General features: G+C 36.0%; 1 protein-coding gene across 1 annotated transcript in view; it reads left to right on the forward strand.

The window, feature by feature from the left end:
* ND-42 (NADH dehydrogenase (ubiquinone) subunit ND-42) overlaps window positions 1-16,375 on the forward strand; it is a 116,725-nt gene extending 100,350 nt beyond the window's left edge. Inside the window, exon 8 of the mRNA XM_090382835.1 lies at window positions 16,144-16,375. Coding sequence (XP_090238961.1) covers window positions 16,144-16,260 — 117 coding nt within the window. The 3' untranslated portion in view covers window positions 16,261-16,375. The remainder of the gene's footprint in view (window positions 1-16,143) is intronic.
* Window positions 16,376-19,035: the final 2,660 nt, after the last annotated feature.

Raw genomic sequence — 19,035 nt, forward strand, 5'->3', positions numbered from 1 at the left:
AAAGAAAACTGGATTCCCAATTACAAAAAGTTTGTTTGTTATTTGGTTTTTAGGAGCATTAGCAACTAGGGCCATATTGCTCGATAGATATGCGGTGGTCATTCCCTGACCTTTCCGCATCCTCCATATTTGGTGGGCACGGGCTCGAACCCCGGTCTAATCAAGAAGTGTGTGCTACGCACTGCTGCTCTTGCCCACCTGGCTATGGAGGCACCTTACAAAAAGTGCTTGGCAAACCATAAAATGGGAACTTAATTAGGTGACCTTTATGCTAAACACCATCAAAAGCCTTTGAAATATCAAGAGCAACTGCTTGAGTTTTGCCAAACGTTTCCATTGAATTTGTCCATAGATGTGTAACATAGGGCAGATATCACCAGTGGATCAACACTGATGGAATCCATGCCGGCAATCTTGATTAGATGGAAGGCTTCTAGATAGTTTAAGAGTTGACAGTTAATTGATTTCTCCATTACTTTAGAAAGAGTAGAAGTAATTGCAATGGGACAGTAACTGGATAGGAGGGATTTGTCACACTTTTTAGGAACTGGCTGGATATGAGCAAATTTCCAAGCAGAAGGAAAAACTCCTTTGGAATAAGAAAGTGAAAAAAGGCGGCAAAGAACAGGAGTAAGTTCAGGAGCACAGATTTTGAGAACAAGTGGAGAAATACCATCAGGACCTGGAGCTTTCTTAACATCAAGATTTGTCAAAATTCTTCTGACATCCTTTTGACAGAAGACTATAGCACATTTATTGGAAAACCAAGATTTGGGTAAGGGACGAGATTTTAAGGTGGAGTGTGGAATAATGATTCCATCCCTACAAGAATAATTTCAGACATGATCATCCAGTTTGCATTCTTGTAATGCAAACAATGTGAGGTTGGGAATGGCCATGAAAGAAAGGCTCCACTGGAGAACCATTACCAAGTTGTGATCTGAGGTGCGTAGAGGACCACTCACCTTAACTGTACTCAGAAGGGTTGTTTGTGAAAAAAAGATCAAGCACGTTGACTTTTTGGTTAGGACTATCTGGTATTAAATGAACAATCTGTGCAAGGTCATTAGTAATTGGAAAAGCCTCAATATCTCGACCAGCTGGGTCCGTGTGACTAGAAAACATAAGCCAGCTGTAGTTTTGAACATTTGGTTTTTTAAAGGAAAATTACCTCACTGTTAGGAAAGTTGGCCTGGAGAAAGTCAAGTTTTAAAGAGAGGAAGTCAAAGAGTTCCAAGTGATTAGTGGAGTTGGGAGAATGATAGAAGCAATAGCTGAATTTGATAGAAAATGGAGAGATTGTAAGCCATAGAAGATCGAAAAGAGGAGATACCAAATTACTAAGTCTCTCACAGGGAATATCAGAATAGACGTATGGACAAGTATCACCTTTGAAGAGAAGGGAATCAACGGCAAATAGTTCAGACAGCTGAGATGAGCATTGGTTGAATCAACCGATGATTGAGATCTGTCAGAAAAAGTACATGGGGTTTGCAGACTGTAAGTGGAAATGGACGTTATTTAGATTAGAACTGAGACCATGTATATTTGTGAAATGAATGAAGAAGTGTTTGAGAAGTTTAGGTGTTTTGACTGATGAGTTTTCTCTATTAGTTTGACAAAGGCCACCGTATCCGAGTGGTGAGGTTGGGGTGCCTTGAGTGACCGGGGATTAAAGCCTGTGATTACTAGATACGGTGCTGTTTCTTGTATTCTCTCTATCTTGTGAATTCTTCTGATCATGTGGTCATCCTGGAGTATAAACAGAAAATTTATTTTATTTAATTTATGGTGTTATTAGTAGTAAGAAAAGGTGGGGTGGGGACTGTATGAAATAATGAAATTGTTAGATATGGCATACACACGGTAAGAATATACCCAACTCCTTGACATAACGTGGCCTCCCCATACACACTACTGAGACCTGTCTGGAACAAAGTGCGTTAGTTGTCTGATGGCACCAGGGGTTTCCCCCATTTCTGCGTTGTGCACTCTGTGTAGCAAAGAACTCTGTGAAGGCCAGAGATTTAAAAAGTGTGTGGGGAGTGGAAGGATGTGTAGTGTTGTGTACCGTTGTTCTTCTGACCATTTAGCTGTTGAGACCCACCGTTACCGCACTTGGCCCCAGGGAGGCAGGTCAGGTACCCAGTAGATTTTTGTACTCTGGCAGGCCCTGCCACCTAGTTTCCAAAGATTTCAGTGGCAAGGGCCGCCTGTGTAAAAAAAAAATAATAATAATAAATAAAAAAAATATAAAAATAATAAATAAAAAAATAAAAAATAATACGGTCTGGAACAGTAGAGGCAGGGAGATTATACACTAGCTGATCCGGAATCCTCCTGTAGAGTTACAAATAGGTTCGGCCCGGCGTACTAACTAGCAGCCGGCCTGCGAACATCGTTTTAGAGCTGTACCCCCCTCAAAATGTAAGGAAGATTGTATCTCACGATGATGTCCATCATAACCTCAAAAGCCATCAATCATACTGCATGATGGAAGAGATGGGTGAAGGATTACCAGAGCTTTGCTCTGGAGACTAAACATGGGTTCCACCACTTCAAGCCTCCAATAAGCAAAGTGGTGGTATTGCACCGGTTGATGAGTCATCTACCACCTAGTATTGCCTGGTAACACAGGGGTGGCATTCCTCCATGTGGTGTGGGCGCCACACCTCGACCCCCTGCTTACGTTGGTTTGCACTTGGGTGGTCATCCACAGTGTGCTAGGTGCCATATTTCAGGACTTGCACACAGAGGTTATACCCAGGTTACTAACAGTCCCACCATCGTGAAGGTGCAAGCAGGGATTTGGCTGTTACAGACCGACTGGACTTTGCCGAAATTAGGTCCAGTTGACTTGAGTTTCATCCGAATATCAGTTCCATCAGTGTTTTAGACTCCTAGGTAGCAAGCACAGCTTGGCATATCTGAGAGAATGTCTGCGACACCCTCAAGGACCAACTTGTTCCCATACTATGAATACTAATGTGAAATTTTAATTTACAATTTTTAAATGGATGTATAAGGAGATTGTTGCTGCAAATATTCTCAACCGCAAATTATATTTTTATATTTCGGTAATTGAAACAGGAGATGGCATATACATTATTAAAAGCACAAATCTTTTAAACCCAATGTAAGTATTTTAATTTCACAAAAGTAAATAGTCACTTCTCAAAAATTGAGAAAATTAATTTGATTCAAGTGATCTTTTCCCTTTTTATTGAAGTTTGGATCAGTGTGGTTCTTTCATTTATTTATTCATGAGAATTACAAATCTTGACTCAATTCTTGAAATAGCTTTGGTCTGAGGATTTGTGTTATCATTTCCCTATAAACTTATTCATATTTGTAGTTTTGATAGTGGAATTTGATTTTGTGAATAATAATAAAGGGAATGCATATGCAAGAAGTCTTTTGGTTCTCTTCAGCCAAAAATTCATTATAAAATTTGCAGCTGAAAATACTGTATCAACAACTGCATCAGCAAAGTATTGCAGATTGTGTGATTTTTATATTTATCATTCTTTCATAATATAATTAAACTTAATATAATTTGGAAATGATGCTACATAGTGATTATCCATTGATCAGTTTTTAAAATGAACCACTTTTATACCATGTGAATAATGCAAATTAGTTTATTAATTGTTTTGATCTAATTCCTAAATTTATTGCAAAGGTAACATTTCAGAATCCTTGCCAGATCCCGTCATCAGACCGTACAGGACTGTTAGCAGTTCTTGTACAGTCTTGTTAGTGAGCCGTGGTGAGGAGCTGTTAATAGTCCTATGTGGTCTAATGATGGGATCCAGCAAGGATCCTGGAACATCACTTTTGTTAATAAGTTTAAGAATTTGGTCAAAGCACTTCATAAGTGATATAAGCAGTGCTTTTTTTGTAAAAAAAAAAATAGGTGCCGGTACTCATTCTTCACTATCAGGAAAAATTGAAAATTAAAAGGATATGAAAAGTACTCTAAAAAATATTTTTCCTGGTATTGTTACTTTAGTAGTAATGTTTTTAGAATAAGAACAACAAATTAGGTATATTAACACAGTTTATTAAGCATAAATTTATTATTCAAGTGTATAAAAAAATAAGTAAAATGTGAGTAAAATAAGTAAAAAATAATAACATAAGTAAAAATAATTTCATAATAAAGTTTTTGTAGAATATTTCAAATTTTTATTAAGTTCTCATCTGACACTCTATGCTAGGGGTCGGCAACCTTTTTTGAGTGAAGAGCCATTTTTGATCTAATTTAAAAAAGAGAGAGTCCAAAGAGCCACGCACCTCAGCTCAAGCTGGGAGGAGGAGAGGAAGAAAGGCGAGAGTTTTTAAAGAAATGGAATAGAGTGGGAAGGTGTTTATTAAAAAATATATATTTTTTGAAATATTATTTATTAATACTGAAAAAAACATAACAAACATTCAATTAGGTATAAATTAATGTGACTTTTGCTGATGAACTTCTTGAGCAAGTCTCTCAACGTCATGCGAGTATGTCGTAATTAAACATGCCTGCATTGTTCAGATGACGATTTCTTGATTTATTTTTAATATAGTTCATGTTCAAAAATATTTGCTCGCAGAAATACGTCGAACCAAAAACTGAGAGAAGTCCAAATGCAAGTATTTTCAAATTTATATATGGGTCCGGTAAGTTACTCCACGCATCAAACACAATTTGGTCTGCATTTTAAACTCATCTATCGCCGTCCATTTGTGTAGAATTGCAAGAGCAGCAGCCTTTTGCCTCCCCAAATCCTCAATTTCGGTTTTAAGGCATTTTAGTCTTGCACTCCACATGTCCTTGATTTTTAAGTCCTCTAACTCCATTTCAAATTGTGCTTCATGTTTGCTGTAAAGTTAAAGAACCACAGCTACGTATTAAAAGAGCTGCATGCGGCACGAGCCGCAGGTTGCCAACTCCTGTCCTATGCTGACTTCTTTTCTTCCTCTTTGTGTGTCGGATGCTGAATGATGTTTCCGAAGCAGCCATGAATCGACATATTTTGCTGGATTGAAGCGGGTCAGCATTGGCCTACAATTTTAAGAAACAGTAGTGAAGAAACTGTTTTGTCATCAATGAAGCACTGGTGATCAGATTCATTTGTGAAAATCCTCGTTCACATTCACTCGTTGAAATTGGTATCGTACTCAGAGCGTTCATCAAATTCTTCAATTCTTCTGAAACCTTATCAATTAGGTATCCCCAAAACCCATGAATTGCATCTCTTTCATTTAATTATAACCTAATTTACAATTTTCTAATTTCACTTTCACCAAATGCTAACAATTCATGTTTAGAAGGATTAATACCTCCATTGTCATCGTTTTCCGTCTCTCGTCACTAGTTGTTAAATTTGAATTTTTTTTTTTTTTTTTTGAAACTGTCGAAAATGTCGGTCATTCGGATATTCAGGTACTGCGACCATGTAAACAGAGATAGGGTAAATTTACAGAAAATGTGGATAACGCACGTCCGTGAAACTATTTGTCAGGGTAAAAGAAAATCATCCTCTCCTAATTCTCAAACAGGGTGCTTACAGTTGATTCACAGCGGTGTCCAACCAACGGCCTGCGAGGAAAATGAACTAAAACAGCATTTTAAATTTTGTTAATTATCAAAAAAAATCATCATTAAATGTTTTGTTCAGTAAATATAATTGTATCATCATCATCATCATCATCATCAGCCATTTTCAATCCACTGCAGGATGAAGGCCTCTCCAGCAACTTTCCAGTTCCTTCTGTTTTGAGCACTGGACATCCATTTACTACCCACAAACTCATGAATTTCATCTATCCATCTCCGCCTTTGTCTTCCAGGTTTTCTTCTAGCTCCTCTTGGATACCATTCTGTTATTTTCTTAGTCCATCTGTCATCATGTCTTCGAGCTATGTGTCCTGCCCAAGACCATTTTAGTTCTTTAGTTTTGATAAGAATGTCCTTTACTTGAGTTTGTTGCCTAATCCATGTGTTTCTCTTCTTATCTAACAGTCTTATTCCCAATGTGATTCGTTCCATTCTTCGCTGTGTAGTTCTCAGCTTCTCTTCCATTCTTTTGGTGAGTGCCCAAGTTTCACTTCCATAAGTCATGATGGGGAGTATACATTGGTCCATTATTTTACGTTTCAGACAAACTGGGATATTGCTCTTCAGTATGTGACTATATTTCCTGAATGCTATCCATCCAAAATTTATTCTTCTCTTGACTTCCAGCCATTTATCATTATTACAGCTAATAACTTTTCCCAGATAAGTATATGACTCCACCTTTTCAATTACTGCTCCTTCAATCATTATTTCCCTTTCTGTGGCATACTTGTTCATCATTACTTTTGTTTTAGCCATATTCATCTTTAGTCCAAAATCCTTACTAGCTGTGCATAACTGATTTAAGATTTTCCTCTAATTCTTTGGGATCATGGCTTATGACCACAATGTCATCTGCAAATCGTAAATGGTTTAGGTACTCTCCATTCACATTGACTCCTTTCTGCGACCAGTCTAATCTTCTGAAAGCTACCTCAAGGGCAGCAGTAAACAGCTTCGGAGATATTGTGTCTCCTTGTCGAACTCCTTTCTCAATTTTGAATTTCCTACTGTCTTTGTCTAGTCTAATAAAGGAGGTAGCACTCTCGTATATTTTCTTCAAAATCATAATATATGGGGTATCAATGCCTTGTCTTTCCAGTGCCCGAAACATTGCCTTATGCTGTATGGAGTCAAATGCCTTTTCATAATCCACAAATGCCAGGCATAATGGTGTTTTATATTCATTTGCTTTCTCCATTAGCTGTGATATTACATGAAGGTGATCCATAGTTGAGAATCCTGTCCTAAAGCCAGCTTGCTCTTTCGGTTGATTCTCATCCAGTATTCTTTCTAATCTGTTAGTAATGACCCTTGTGAACAACTTGTAGATGTGGGATAACAAGCTAATTGGTCTATAATTTCCAATTTCTGATTTATCTCCTTTCTTATGCAGCAAAACTATGATTGCATTATTCCACTGCTTAGACGTCACACCTTTTCTAATGCACTTTGTGAAGAGCCTTGCCAGTTTTTGTGTTATGTCTGTTCCTCCCAATTTCAACAACTCTACAGTAACTTCGTCTTCCCCCGGGGCTTTCTGATTCTTCATTTTCTTCAATGCATGTTCTACCTCATCAGGAAGAATATTGGGTATGTCGTATGTGTTGCTACTTTGCAATCCATCTTCCCCACTGCTGGCATCATTCCCCTGCTCCTTGTATAATTCTCTATAGTAGTCTTCTGCTATTTGAATTATGCCTTCTCTGCTGTTTATAAGTACACCATCGCTATTCTTCAGTTTCAGTATCATTTGTATTTCTGTATTACTGCTCATGGCTGCTGATTTAAATCCTTTGTTTTCCCTTAATGCTTGTTCTACTTTTCTTGTGTTAAATCTTCTTATGTCCTCTCTGAGTCTCTTTCTAATGGCTTTGCATAACTCAGTATACTCAATTTTCTCCCTGTCAGTGTTTTTCTTGCTTTTCATTTGTCGTCTTTGGTTCATCATGACAAGTGTTTCTTGACTAATTTTTTCTTCTTTGGATTTCTTTTTCCCTATAGGTTTCTTGGGCTTTATCACTTTCAAAAAGTTGTAATATTCCTCGTCGATATCTTGGTCGATATCAGCAGTCTGCAGAAGCTCAAACTTGTTCTTAAGTTCCAGTACATACTGCTTTTTCTCCTCCTCTGTTATTTCAAAGACCTTTGTATTATTTACTCGAGTCAGTTTTTTCCTTTCCTACATCTATATCAAGTGTACATCTTACCATTCTGTGATCACTTCCAACATTTACCTTATTCAGGACGGTAACATCATTCACAATATATCTTCTGTTAGTGAGGATGAAGTCGATTTCATTAGTAGTTAATCCATTTGGACTCTTCCATGTCCACTTTCTGTTCACCCTTTTCTTGAAAAAAGTGTTCATTACTGACAGTCCTTGAGATTCTGCAAATTCCACAAGTCTTTCACCTCTTTCATTTCTTTCACCAATTCCAAAATTTCCTATAGTTCCCCTTTCTGTGCTGTTTTGTCTTTTTCCAACCTTAGCATTGAAGTCTCCCATAATAATAGTGTAGTGGGTTTTCTGCTCATCTAGAAGACTCTCAATTTCAGTGTACATTTCTTCAACCTCTTCATCATCATGGCTCGATGTTGGTGCATAAATCATTATAATCTTTAGCTTGTATCTCTTAGAAATCTTGAGTATTAGTCTTGACACTCTTGGTGATGTACTTTTGAATTCCAAAATGTTGTTTTTAAAATCTTTATGGACCAGAAACCCAATTCCACCTTCACTCCTTTCACTGTTTCCATTGGTGTACAGCAGATTTCCACTTGATAAACTTATAAGTGATTCATTTCTTCTTCTTGTTTCAGCCAAACCGATGATATTCCAATTCACATTTTCTAATTCCTTTTCCAGCTCTAATATCCTGTCTTCACCGATGAGTGTTCTTACGTTATAACAGGCCAAGTTCAGTTTCCGTGCATGGCAGCCTGGTCGTACCCAGAGATTCTTAGCACCCTCTGCTTCCACTCTAATCCTCTCGCTGCCGTAAGAGGAAGAGTGAAAGCTGCTGGGGACTGAGGGCCATTTGTTTCGTCGTGCTTTCATATTGCTGGAGGGGTTGGTCTTTTCCTCTTCATGCTGACCAGGCATCTTGAAGAGAACCACTCTACACGTTCGTTGCCACCTAAGTGACGTAACAGGGCTTACCATCGAGAAGGTGTGCATGAGTGGATTTTAGGGAGGCAGGCCAACCGGACTTCTCCTAAATCTTCTGTAATAGAGAGATATTGGATCCATCAGTGTTTTAGGCTGAGTGTCTGATAACACACAGGATACCTGTTCCCCTCTAAGCCCCCTGTTCCCCTCTAAGTACAATATAATTGTATATTGTACTTAATAAAAATTTTCGGAATATTTTCAATTTTACTTTTACATGCAACAAGATGTGGAAAATGTAACACACTAAAGAAATGTAACTGAATTTTTTTGAATATGGCCCCTATACGGGAAAAGGTTGGACACCACTGCAGTAGAAGGCGGGCCAAAGCCCCACTGGGAATACACCTTGATCTGCTCACTCTTGACTAGCGCGACTCCTCCATATGTAGGACAGGTGGTCGGATAGGTTTTACCAGGTACCACTAAGTTGTAGAATGCTTTAGCTCTCTTAATTCTTGCGGCAGCACTAATTGTCTGAAGGCCAGAAATATGAACAGTGCGTACCGAGTTAATTCTCTCCTGATCCGTTTGCTATATGAAAATTTTCTTCGCTCAACGGAAACTATTTTAAATGTTACTTCCAAGGAGAATTAAAAATAATTCGCTATAAAAGGACTTCGTTAAACAGAGGTCCGACTGAGCAATTTAGAATTATAAAAATGATTATACAGTTTTATATAGTAAATCTTAACAACAGACAGTAAAAAATGCAAATTTAGTTAAATAATTTTAAGCTTATTTGAATAGTAGGTAAACGTGCGAAAAAAATTTATGGAATATTACAAATTTCGAAGTGCACTGCATCCAAATGTTACATGTCATTGTTAATAAAGATACCAGTACACCGTACCGTCCCAAAAAAAAGCACTAGGTATAAGAATGGTTCATTTCAAAAATTAATCCATAATTAAACTTGTCAGTTTCTTATTGTGACAACTACAGATAAAAACTGTGCTCTCCATTTCAGATGTAATTTTTATTTCAGTAGTTCTCAAACTTTTATCTACAAAAATAATTATTTATAAATGCTGTAAATTAAGATTCCTTTTTTTTTTTTTTTTTTTTGTAAAGTACAAGACTTTCCCTGCCCTGTGTGTATGTGTGTTTTCACTAGCGGAGTTTAAACTGCCTAGTATATAGTCTTAATGCTTACAGCAGAATAAATTTTGTTTCCATGAGTTGCCATAGTGTTGCACTGCCTTCAGACAAAATAAAATTGCATATATCACTGTAAACTTAGTCATCTTGAAAGCAAAACACTATGGCAAAACTAAACCCTGGACATTTATAAGTTAGTGCAGATATTCATGTCTATGTGCAGAAGTTGACCGAAGTTATTGTAGTGGCATTGTTTGTTTCATTACATCTCATATTGTGAAGAATCTGAAGTTGATTTTTTTTTAAATGTATGTAAAATAATATAATTTCTTGCTCTACTCCTCTTACTGCGAACTAATTTATATTAGTTTGTGTACAAAAACTAACATACAATGATTCATCAAATAGCCCATCAGAATTATTAACTTCAATTCTTTCTAATTATTTCAGCATCTGAATGTTCTGGAAATTGGCAAACAATTGAGCACTTACACCTGCGTGAAGTGCAATCTGCATCCAATCCTTCAAATCACAGATTATTCTCGGACATTTTGTCTGAGAATTTTTTTTTTTTTTTTTTTTTTTTTTGGTAGTTGTTGGCGCATAGGCTTCTGTGGCCATAATGCACCTCCCAAGGTTTTTGCAGTACTTTGATCCAAGCCCGAGGCGGGAATCGAACCTACGACCTTTGGGTTGCCAGACAGGCACTTTACCCACCCGGCTAGCCCAGTCGGCGTCTGAGAATTCCTGTACCACGAAACATCTGAGAACAATGTGCAATTCTTTAAGAAATTAAAGGCGGACCACACTCCGCACAGGCTCAAAGGCTCATTATTTCACCAATTTTCAGTTCTTGATATATCTTTGCACCATTCTGCTAAAAGAACATTTAAGATCCGTATATGAAAAACAGCACTATCCAAAAATCACAAAGCACAAACTGAAATATTAGTAAAGGAAGTACCACAAACATCTGAGAATAATTAATCCATAATGCTTAATGAAATTAAATGTGGATTACCCTTCACTCAGTTTTAAGTGCTCATCATTTTATCAATTTCCAGTTCTTGATATAACTGCACATCATGTCACTAAAAGAACATTAAGATCTAAATGTTCACTTTAGATATTCTTCATCATCATCAGCCATTTTCAATCCACTGCAGGATGAAGGCCTCTCCAGCATCTTTCCAGTTCCTTCTGTTTTGTGCAATAGCCATCCATTTACTACCCACAAACTCATGAATTTCATCTGTCCATCTCCGTTGTTGTCATCCAGGTTTTCTCGTAGCTCCTCTTGGGTACCATTCTGTTATTTTCTTAGTCCATCTGTCATCATGTCTTTGAGCTGTGTCCTGCCCAAGACCATTTTAGCTCTTTAGTTTTTATAAGAATATCCTGTACTTGAGTTTGCTGCCTAATCCATGTGTTTCTCTGCTATTCTTTTGGTGAGTGCCCAAGTTTCACTTCCATAAGTCATGTGGGGAGTATACATTGGTTCATTATTTTACGTTTCAGACAAATTGGGATATTGCTCCTCAGTATGTGACTATATTTCCTGAATGCTATCCATCCAAAATTTATTCTTCTTTTGACTTCCATCCATTTATCATTATTACAGCTAATGACTTGTCCCAGATAGGTATATGACTCCACCTTTTCAATTACTGCTCCTTCAATCATTATAGCTTCTTCTGTGGCATACTTGTTCATCATTACTTTTGTTTTAGCCATATTCATCTTTAGTCCAAAATCCTTACTAACTCTGCATAACTGCTTAAGATATTTAGATATTACTATTCTCCAATTGTTTCATAAAATCACAAAAAAAATAATAAAATAAATAAATAATAATAATAATATCAACACACAAATAACTTCATAAAAATTCCAGTAATGCTACTGCCAGACCATCAGCCAAAATGAAATAAACTATTTGAAATGCAGAAATAAACTAAATGCTGAGGGAATTTTTATGCTTAGTCATGTGATATACACAAGAGGACATAACTTTAAATTGAGATGGGATAATTCCAAATTAGATGACCAATCAAAAATTTCCCTTTAGTTAAAGACTGATACTGATTGATTGTTGGAATAACCTCACATTTATTCTTGTGGAGATCAGAAGTGTATGTAAATTTAAGGAAGGATTACATAAATACCTGAAGGAAATAGGTAAATGAAAGGAGGGAGGATTAAATTTGTTACTATATTTTATTTTTAATTTAATTTAATTTTATTTATTTTTTTTTGGCTTTCACTATGTAAGCTTGCTTCTTTGCATCATTTTGCCAATACTAATAACATCATTATAGAAAAGGCTCTTAAAAAACTAGTCATCTGTGACAAATCACTTCTGTGCACTAGATGCAGTAAGTTTGATGATTCAAAATTATAAAACATCAATATTACAATACATGGTGCTGAAAAACACCTCCCCTGAATATAATTATGGCTAAGGTTTTGTTTACCTCCTTTGCTGCCTCCTTTAATATAATTGGATAGATTCCATCTGCCCCAGGTGCCTTTTTTATGTCCATCCTCAACAATTTCTTCTCCACTTTCCTTTTTCAGTTATCACAATGTCATTTAGCTCCTCATTAGATTGTGACACACTTCTGGCATCCCCTTCCCTAAAGAATTCCTCATGTGTGAATGTAGATACAAAATACCTATTCAATTTGTCTGGAACCTGAGCAGGGTCATCAACAGTTAAGCCACAGACATCAGTTGGCCCAATGTGATTCAACCCTTTCCTTCTTCAGTTAATATAAGGATTAAAAAATGTCTTTGCTGTTTTTCTTTGCATTCTTTGTCTGAGACCTCTCATAATCTGCCTTAGCTTGCCTAATCTCTTTTGTGACTTGATTAAAGACTAATTTATATGCATCCCATACACTTTTCTTCTCTGCCACACGTTTCAGTAGTTCATCTGACATCCATTTAGATCTAAGCCTTGAACAGTATATTTGTTGGTATGAAAAGCCTAGTAACTTCTTTGATTACTTCCCATTTAGAATTTGCTGTTGATAACATCATCAGTTGGTCCCACTGCATGCCTTGACAGTAGTTATGTCTTTAATTAAATTCATCATTAGTACACTGTGATCGCTGCTACACATTGGGTCTTTTACCTGCAGATTCTTAATGCATGAATAATCACTGCTGATAACCAGATCAAGAGTATTGCTTCCTCTTGTAGCCTCTCTAACCTGGTGCTGTAGAAAACAGTCATCCAAGAAATCCACAAAAGTCTTGTTAGCATGTGAACCCACAAATTCAAGTCAACATGTGAAAAGTTAAAATCCCCCATTATGCGACATTTTGATTTGCTGGCCCATTTTCTTTCTCTATTTTGTGGGGTCCACTGTTGTTTTCAGTATTTATCAGTGATATTGATGATGCTATATCAGGCTTAATGTGTTAAGTTTGCAGATGATACAAAGGTTGGCTGTGTGGTTAATGACAGTCATTGGGGTGAACTACTGCAACAAGACCTAGGAAAATTGGGTCATTGGGCTGAGAAATGGCAGTTCAAGTTGAACATTGACAAATGCAAGGTACTGCACATAGGTAGCAGTAACCCCTTAGTAACTTATCAACTGTGTGGTACTACACTTAGGGTAGTAGAGAATGAAAAAAACCTGGGGGTAATTATGCAGTCAAATATGAAATTCTCTGATAGTGCAGACATGCTGCCAGGACAGCTCATGTGCTTTTTTTGTCAATGATATACAGAAACTTTGCTAACTGGGATAAGGTGATTATCCCTTTATATAAGGCCATGGTTAGACTGCATGTTGAGTGCTGTATACAGGTCTGGAGGACTCATTTTAGGAAGGATGTAGATTTGTTGGAATGAGTGCAGAGATGGGCAACCAGATTGGTGAAGAGAACAAGAGGGTGCCCTTACCAAAAAGGCTTCAGTTCTGCAAATTACAGTCTCGAGACCAGGCAGTTGCGGGGTGATTTGATTGAGGTGTTTAAAGACTTGAATGGATTGAGTAAAGTGAATGTTAATGGTATTCTTCCACTTGCTGACACTACACACAGGAGGTGGCATAAATTCAATTTGAGGGTGGATTTGTTGGAACAAGTTTTGAAATTGGATGGTTTGAATAAATTCAAGGGAGAACTAGACAAATTCTTGGACCATATGAATGGGCGAACTGTGTGTTTCTTGTTTCCCCCCCCCCCCACCTATTTTTGGCTGATGCTGTATAAGCTTGCTTTCTTGCATCATTTGCCATTTTTTCTACTACTACCACAATCAGGTTACTCCACAGATACCTAGTTTCTAAACACTAACTTACAAAATTCAAGTGTCTCTTGATAAGAATACAATTTTGTGCATTAACTAATCTCATTGCTCTTCTCTGTACCTTTTCAAACAGGTTCTGATGTTTCCTAAAATGGGGTTTCCAAGCCTGTAAGCAATATTCAAAATATTGCCTAACCATTGCTTTATATAATGGAATTATCTCTTTTGATAAAGTTTAGTATTATTCTTTTATTAGGTGCATTAGCATGGCATGTATGTATAAAGTATCTATTGCCTTCACCATGTCTGTCTGTCTCTTCACATGTAATAAGTTGACTCCTAATTGGAAGATTTCATAAAATTTTATATTTTGCTCATTTAGAAAAATTGTCAAGCTATCCCAGATTTCACTAAAATCAGACCTGTAGAAATCCAACTATTATTTCTTTGTCCATCTATTCACATCCCAGTGGATGGATATGAATAATCATATCCATCCCAGTGGATGGATTTTTATAAAATTTTATATGTAGCTCTCTTAGACAGACTTGTCAAGCCATTCCAAATTTGATTAAAATTGGACTAATACAAATCTTGTAATTATTTCTTTGCTGATCTGTCTGCATGTAATTACTCTCAGTTGATAGATTTTCATGAAATTTTATATTTGGCTCTTTTAGAACAATTTGTTGAAACTTCCCAAATATTACTAAAATCAGACCAGTAAAAGTCCAGAAATTATTTCTTTTTTTTTTTAATGTGTATCACATAGTCCAGGGCTGATGAATCTATGGCATGCGTGCCCAAAGTAGCATGTACAAATTTTTTGGGCACGCTTAATTCAGAACATCCTAAAAAAATTTTGAACTTCATGCAGTGATTTGTTTGAAGTCGGAGTGGTGAGACATACTGATGAAATTTTGAAACAAAATTAAGAAAAAAATTTGTATATTTCACACCAGAACATGAGTTATTGGTAAAGTTAGGTTATATATATTATCCACATTCACTATTTAGTGTAGCCTCCTTCATTGTCAATTACGGTTTGTATGTGGCGTGGAGACTGGAGATTATTCTTCATTAATTCCCATAAATATTTTAATTGCTATTTGTCCTTTACAGATTGTTTAGAATGTCAGCTCAACCATCAAAAAAACAAAAACATTCAAATGAAGAGTAGTATCAGAAGATTTCAAGAATCTTGGAGTGGAAGATTTGGTATGATTAAGAAGGATAACAAAGAATTAATGAATTTTGTGTACTGGGCACGCAAGGGTAGTTTTTAAAAGATTTAGCCAATTTTGGCATGACCCTTAAAAAGGTTTGTCATCCCTGACATAGTCTATCTATATGCTGTATATTGTGGCTGAAGTACCAAATATTGTTCGTTGACATGTGCTGATCAGAGGAATGAATGGACAGAAATACACATCTACTCTCAGATCATGCATAAAAGTTGTCATTTTTTTTTATGAATCATTATTAACACCTTGAAATGTAATACACTGCATACATTAACTAACTTGTTAATATTAGAATTATTAGTTTTATTTCTAATTAATAATATGCTTTTCTTGTTTCTGTTATGCTCCTGCCATGTAAACTTGCAACTGCCTTTATGCTGAAATACTATGCTTGTAATTAAGAGTGCATGGCTGTGCTTTATAAACATAATATTTTTTGGTTAGCCTGTCTTCTTCTTCTTTCATTTAATTTCCATTTATTTATTTCTTTGTCTATTATTACTTTTTAGTTGGACTGATGACAGAATCCCAAAGGAGATTCATAAATATTGAGCTAATTAGTTTAACCAATTCAGTATACTAAGTGTTCGGTACATTTGTATTTAGCTCTTTTCTTTAACATTCACTAAATGAATTCATCTATCGTATGTGGTTTAGAGTATTTTATTTCTTGTATAGATTGTTGAACATTCCCTTATAATGCCTTTCATTTAACACAGAACAATTAATTAATAATTTTATTATTAAATCTGCTTGTAGGTTCCTGGTCAGACATATATAAAAGGCTATAATGAAGATGCAGGTGACAAAGTCCTCTTCAAGACAAAAATTCCTTACAGACAAAGGATGAACCCATTTTTTCCTCTTCCTACATAGCTGTTTATTTTGAACCTGTAGCATGAAGGGGTATGCTTTAGTTGTATGGTGTGTTGCTGATGTACAAGCATTGACTAAATTAAGTTTCAAATTGTTTTCACTTTAGGCTAATAAAAATATGGATACAAAATAAAAATTTTAGTTTTCTGTACTGATTCACTTGATTATGGATGTTCTAGAAATATGCAAAGGCATATTTCTTAGATTATAATAGAATAAATAATAAGCAAACTCATGCACCGATAAATTATTTGGAAAATCTTCATAATGCCATTGTTTCAAATGGATGAAATGTAAATAAGATAGCATACTGAAGTGAAGAACCTTGCATTTTGTATAATATATAATTAACAGTGTTCTAGATTTCTACTTCCCTCCTTTCTGACCTTTTATGGCACTATTAGACACATGGATGACTATTGTTGTCCGATTTAAAAATTTGTTTTTGCACGAAAAAAGATTTTCTCTCTCTCTCTAATCTGATAATAGGTGTTTTTGTTAACCTGTTCAGAGACATGATATTCAACTTTTAAGGTTCTGGGAGAAAACATTCTGCCTTAAATAATTGAGGCATCTGATGCTGAGCATTGATAGAAAATATGTTACAATTTCACTTACGTTGACAGGGAATAAAGATATTGATTTCTAGCTGCTTATTAGGCGATACATTTTGAAGAAATGTTTTTCTTGAAAATAATAACTGAGTTGTTCTTTTAACATCATAGTGTACAGGCAAATTGAAATGGAAGACAGTAAAAATCTAAGCACTTTAGCTTGAGCACAGTAAAACCTATTTTTAATTTCTTGAAAGAATACAGTTGAATCTCAGATATTTCTTTGTACTTCTTGTACCACTTCATCTTCATAATGGCTTTAGGACCACATACGAAGGAGTATCAAAAAGTTCGTACTCTGACCTAGATAAAACATCAGTAGGAGGATGCTGTTTTTAATATAAGTTGTCTACATATTCAATAACTAACATGTGAAATTTCATTCCTGTAAGTGATCATACACCAGAGGTGGAGCCCAGAATCTGAGGAAGAATGCAATGGTTGAAAACGTGGAGTATCGAGCAGTGATCAAGTTCCTGCATTTGCAGGGCAAGAAAGCTCAGGAAATTGACGAAGAAATGAAAGCTGTGTATGGCAGAATTGTCCATCCTATGACACTGTAAAAAAGTGAAAACAGGAGTTTCAGTGCAGTTGTACAAGTGTCTTTGATGAGCCAAGAGAAGGAAGGCCATCAACATCCACAGACACTGAGATGGTTGCAAAGGTTGAGCAGCTGGTGCTGAGTGACAGATATGTGACAATTCGTTTCATCGCAAATGCAGTGGAAATTAGTTATGGGTCTGCCCACAATATTTTACAGGATCATCTGCACATGTCTAAGGTCTCCGCACAAAGGGTTCCAAAATTGCTGACACCTTTGCAGAAGCAATGTCAAATGCAATGTTCGCACCAACTGTTGGATTTGTGCTACTGCAGCACCCACCCTATTCTCCTGACCCAGCATTGTCAGACTTCTTGTTTTGAGAAATGAAGAAACTATTGTGTGGACGCCACTTTGATTCATCTCAGAAAGGCATCAAAGTGGAATTGTGGTTTCAGGCAGAAAGTGCAGACTTCTGTGATCAAGGCATTAAACAACTGATCCATAGATGGGAGAAATGTGTTACTATACATGGAGAGTACATAGAAAAGGATTAAACTTCCTGTGAAGTTACACCTTTCTAGGGCTATTATTTCTAGGTAAGGGGACAAACGTTTTGTACCACTATAATAAAGGCAGCATCCTAATCACTAACTACAAGAAGTGCCACGAAATATCTGAGAATTATCTGTATTCTTTCTAGAAATTAAAGACAGGTTTTGATTTAGATTTCCACTGTTCACCAAAATAATAACTGCATTACATTTTATTACAGTAAAAATATAGAAACAGGACTCTTAGGAAGTCACTAATTTTTGTTCAAGTTTTACATTGTGCGGAGTACTGTTGTTATTACAAACCATATTCAGATCAGTAAATATTTATGAAAAATGTAACTGTCAAATGATACATAGGATCTTCCACTTGAATTTTATTCATTCAGTGAGAATATAATGATTGTGTTTCAGTTGTAATTGTTCAAACAGTTTATTTATATGTTTATTTACAATTTATTTACAGTTTATTTCACAAATTTTCCCAAATCATTAGCATGATTTGGGAAAATTTGTGAAAAACTTTTTGAGTGTCATCTGGTTGTAGCAGAATCATGGTCAGCATTGTTTTCTCCATATTCAGAATTATTTAGTTCCATGGGCGTCAAAAGCCAGCAATGGCCCTAGGAAAAACAGCCTCATTGAGCCCCTGGTTTCTCTTTTTTGTAATTCATGGCAGTGGTCTAGATGCAGGTCAATATGCTCAGGGTGGCTGATGCCCAATGCTCTGTTTAGTTCATAATCTGTATATGTTTCATTCCTAGCACTAAAATTCCTGTCACTAATTCTTCTACGGTGCAACATAGCAACATCTATTTACACATAAATAAAATAACATAGTTATTTTATTTATGTGGTTTTTTTTATAAAACACAAATAAATTTATTTATGTTTTATTTAAAAAACACCTCAGACAGGAACATTGGACTCCAGAATCAAAACTGATACCAAAAATATAATGAGATTAGAATAAATAACTGCGTGATTACACAGTGAAAGAATACCACACTCTGGAATTGTAGTGAGAGTGGTCAGTTGGATGACTATTATCATCCAGTTCAATTTG

The sequence above is a fragment of the Mastigoproctus giganteus genome, chromosome 10, assembly GCF_048544385.1.
Source record: "Mastigoproctus giganteus isolate SK-2022 chromosome 10, ASM4854438v1, whole genome shotgun sequence".
NCBI classification, from domain to species: Eukaryota; Metazoa; Arthropoda; class Arachnida; order Uropygi; family Thelyphonidae; genus Mastigoproctus; species Mastigoproctus giganteus.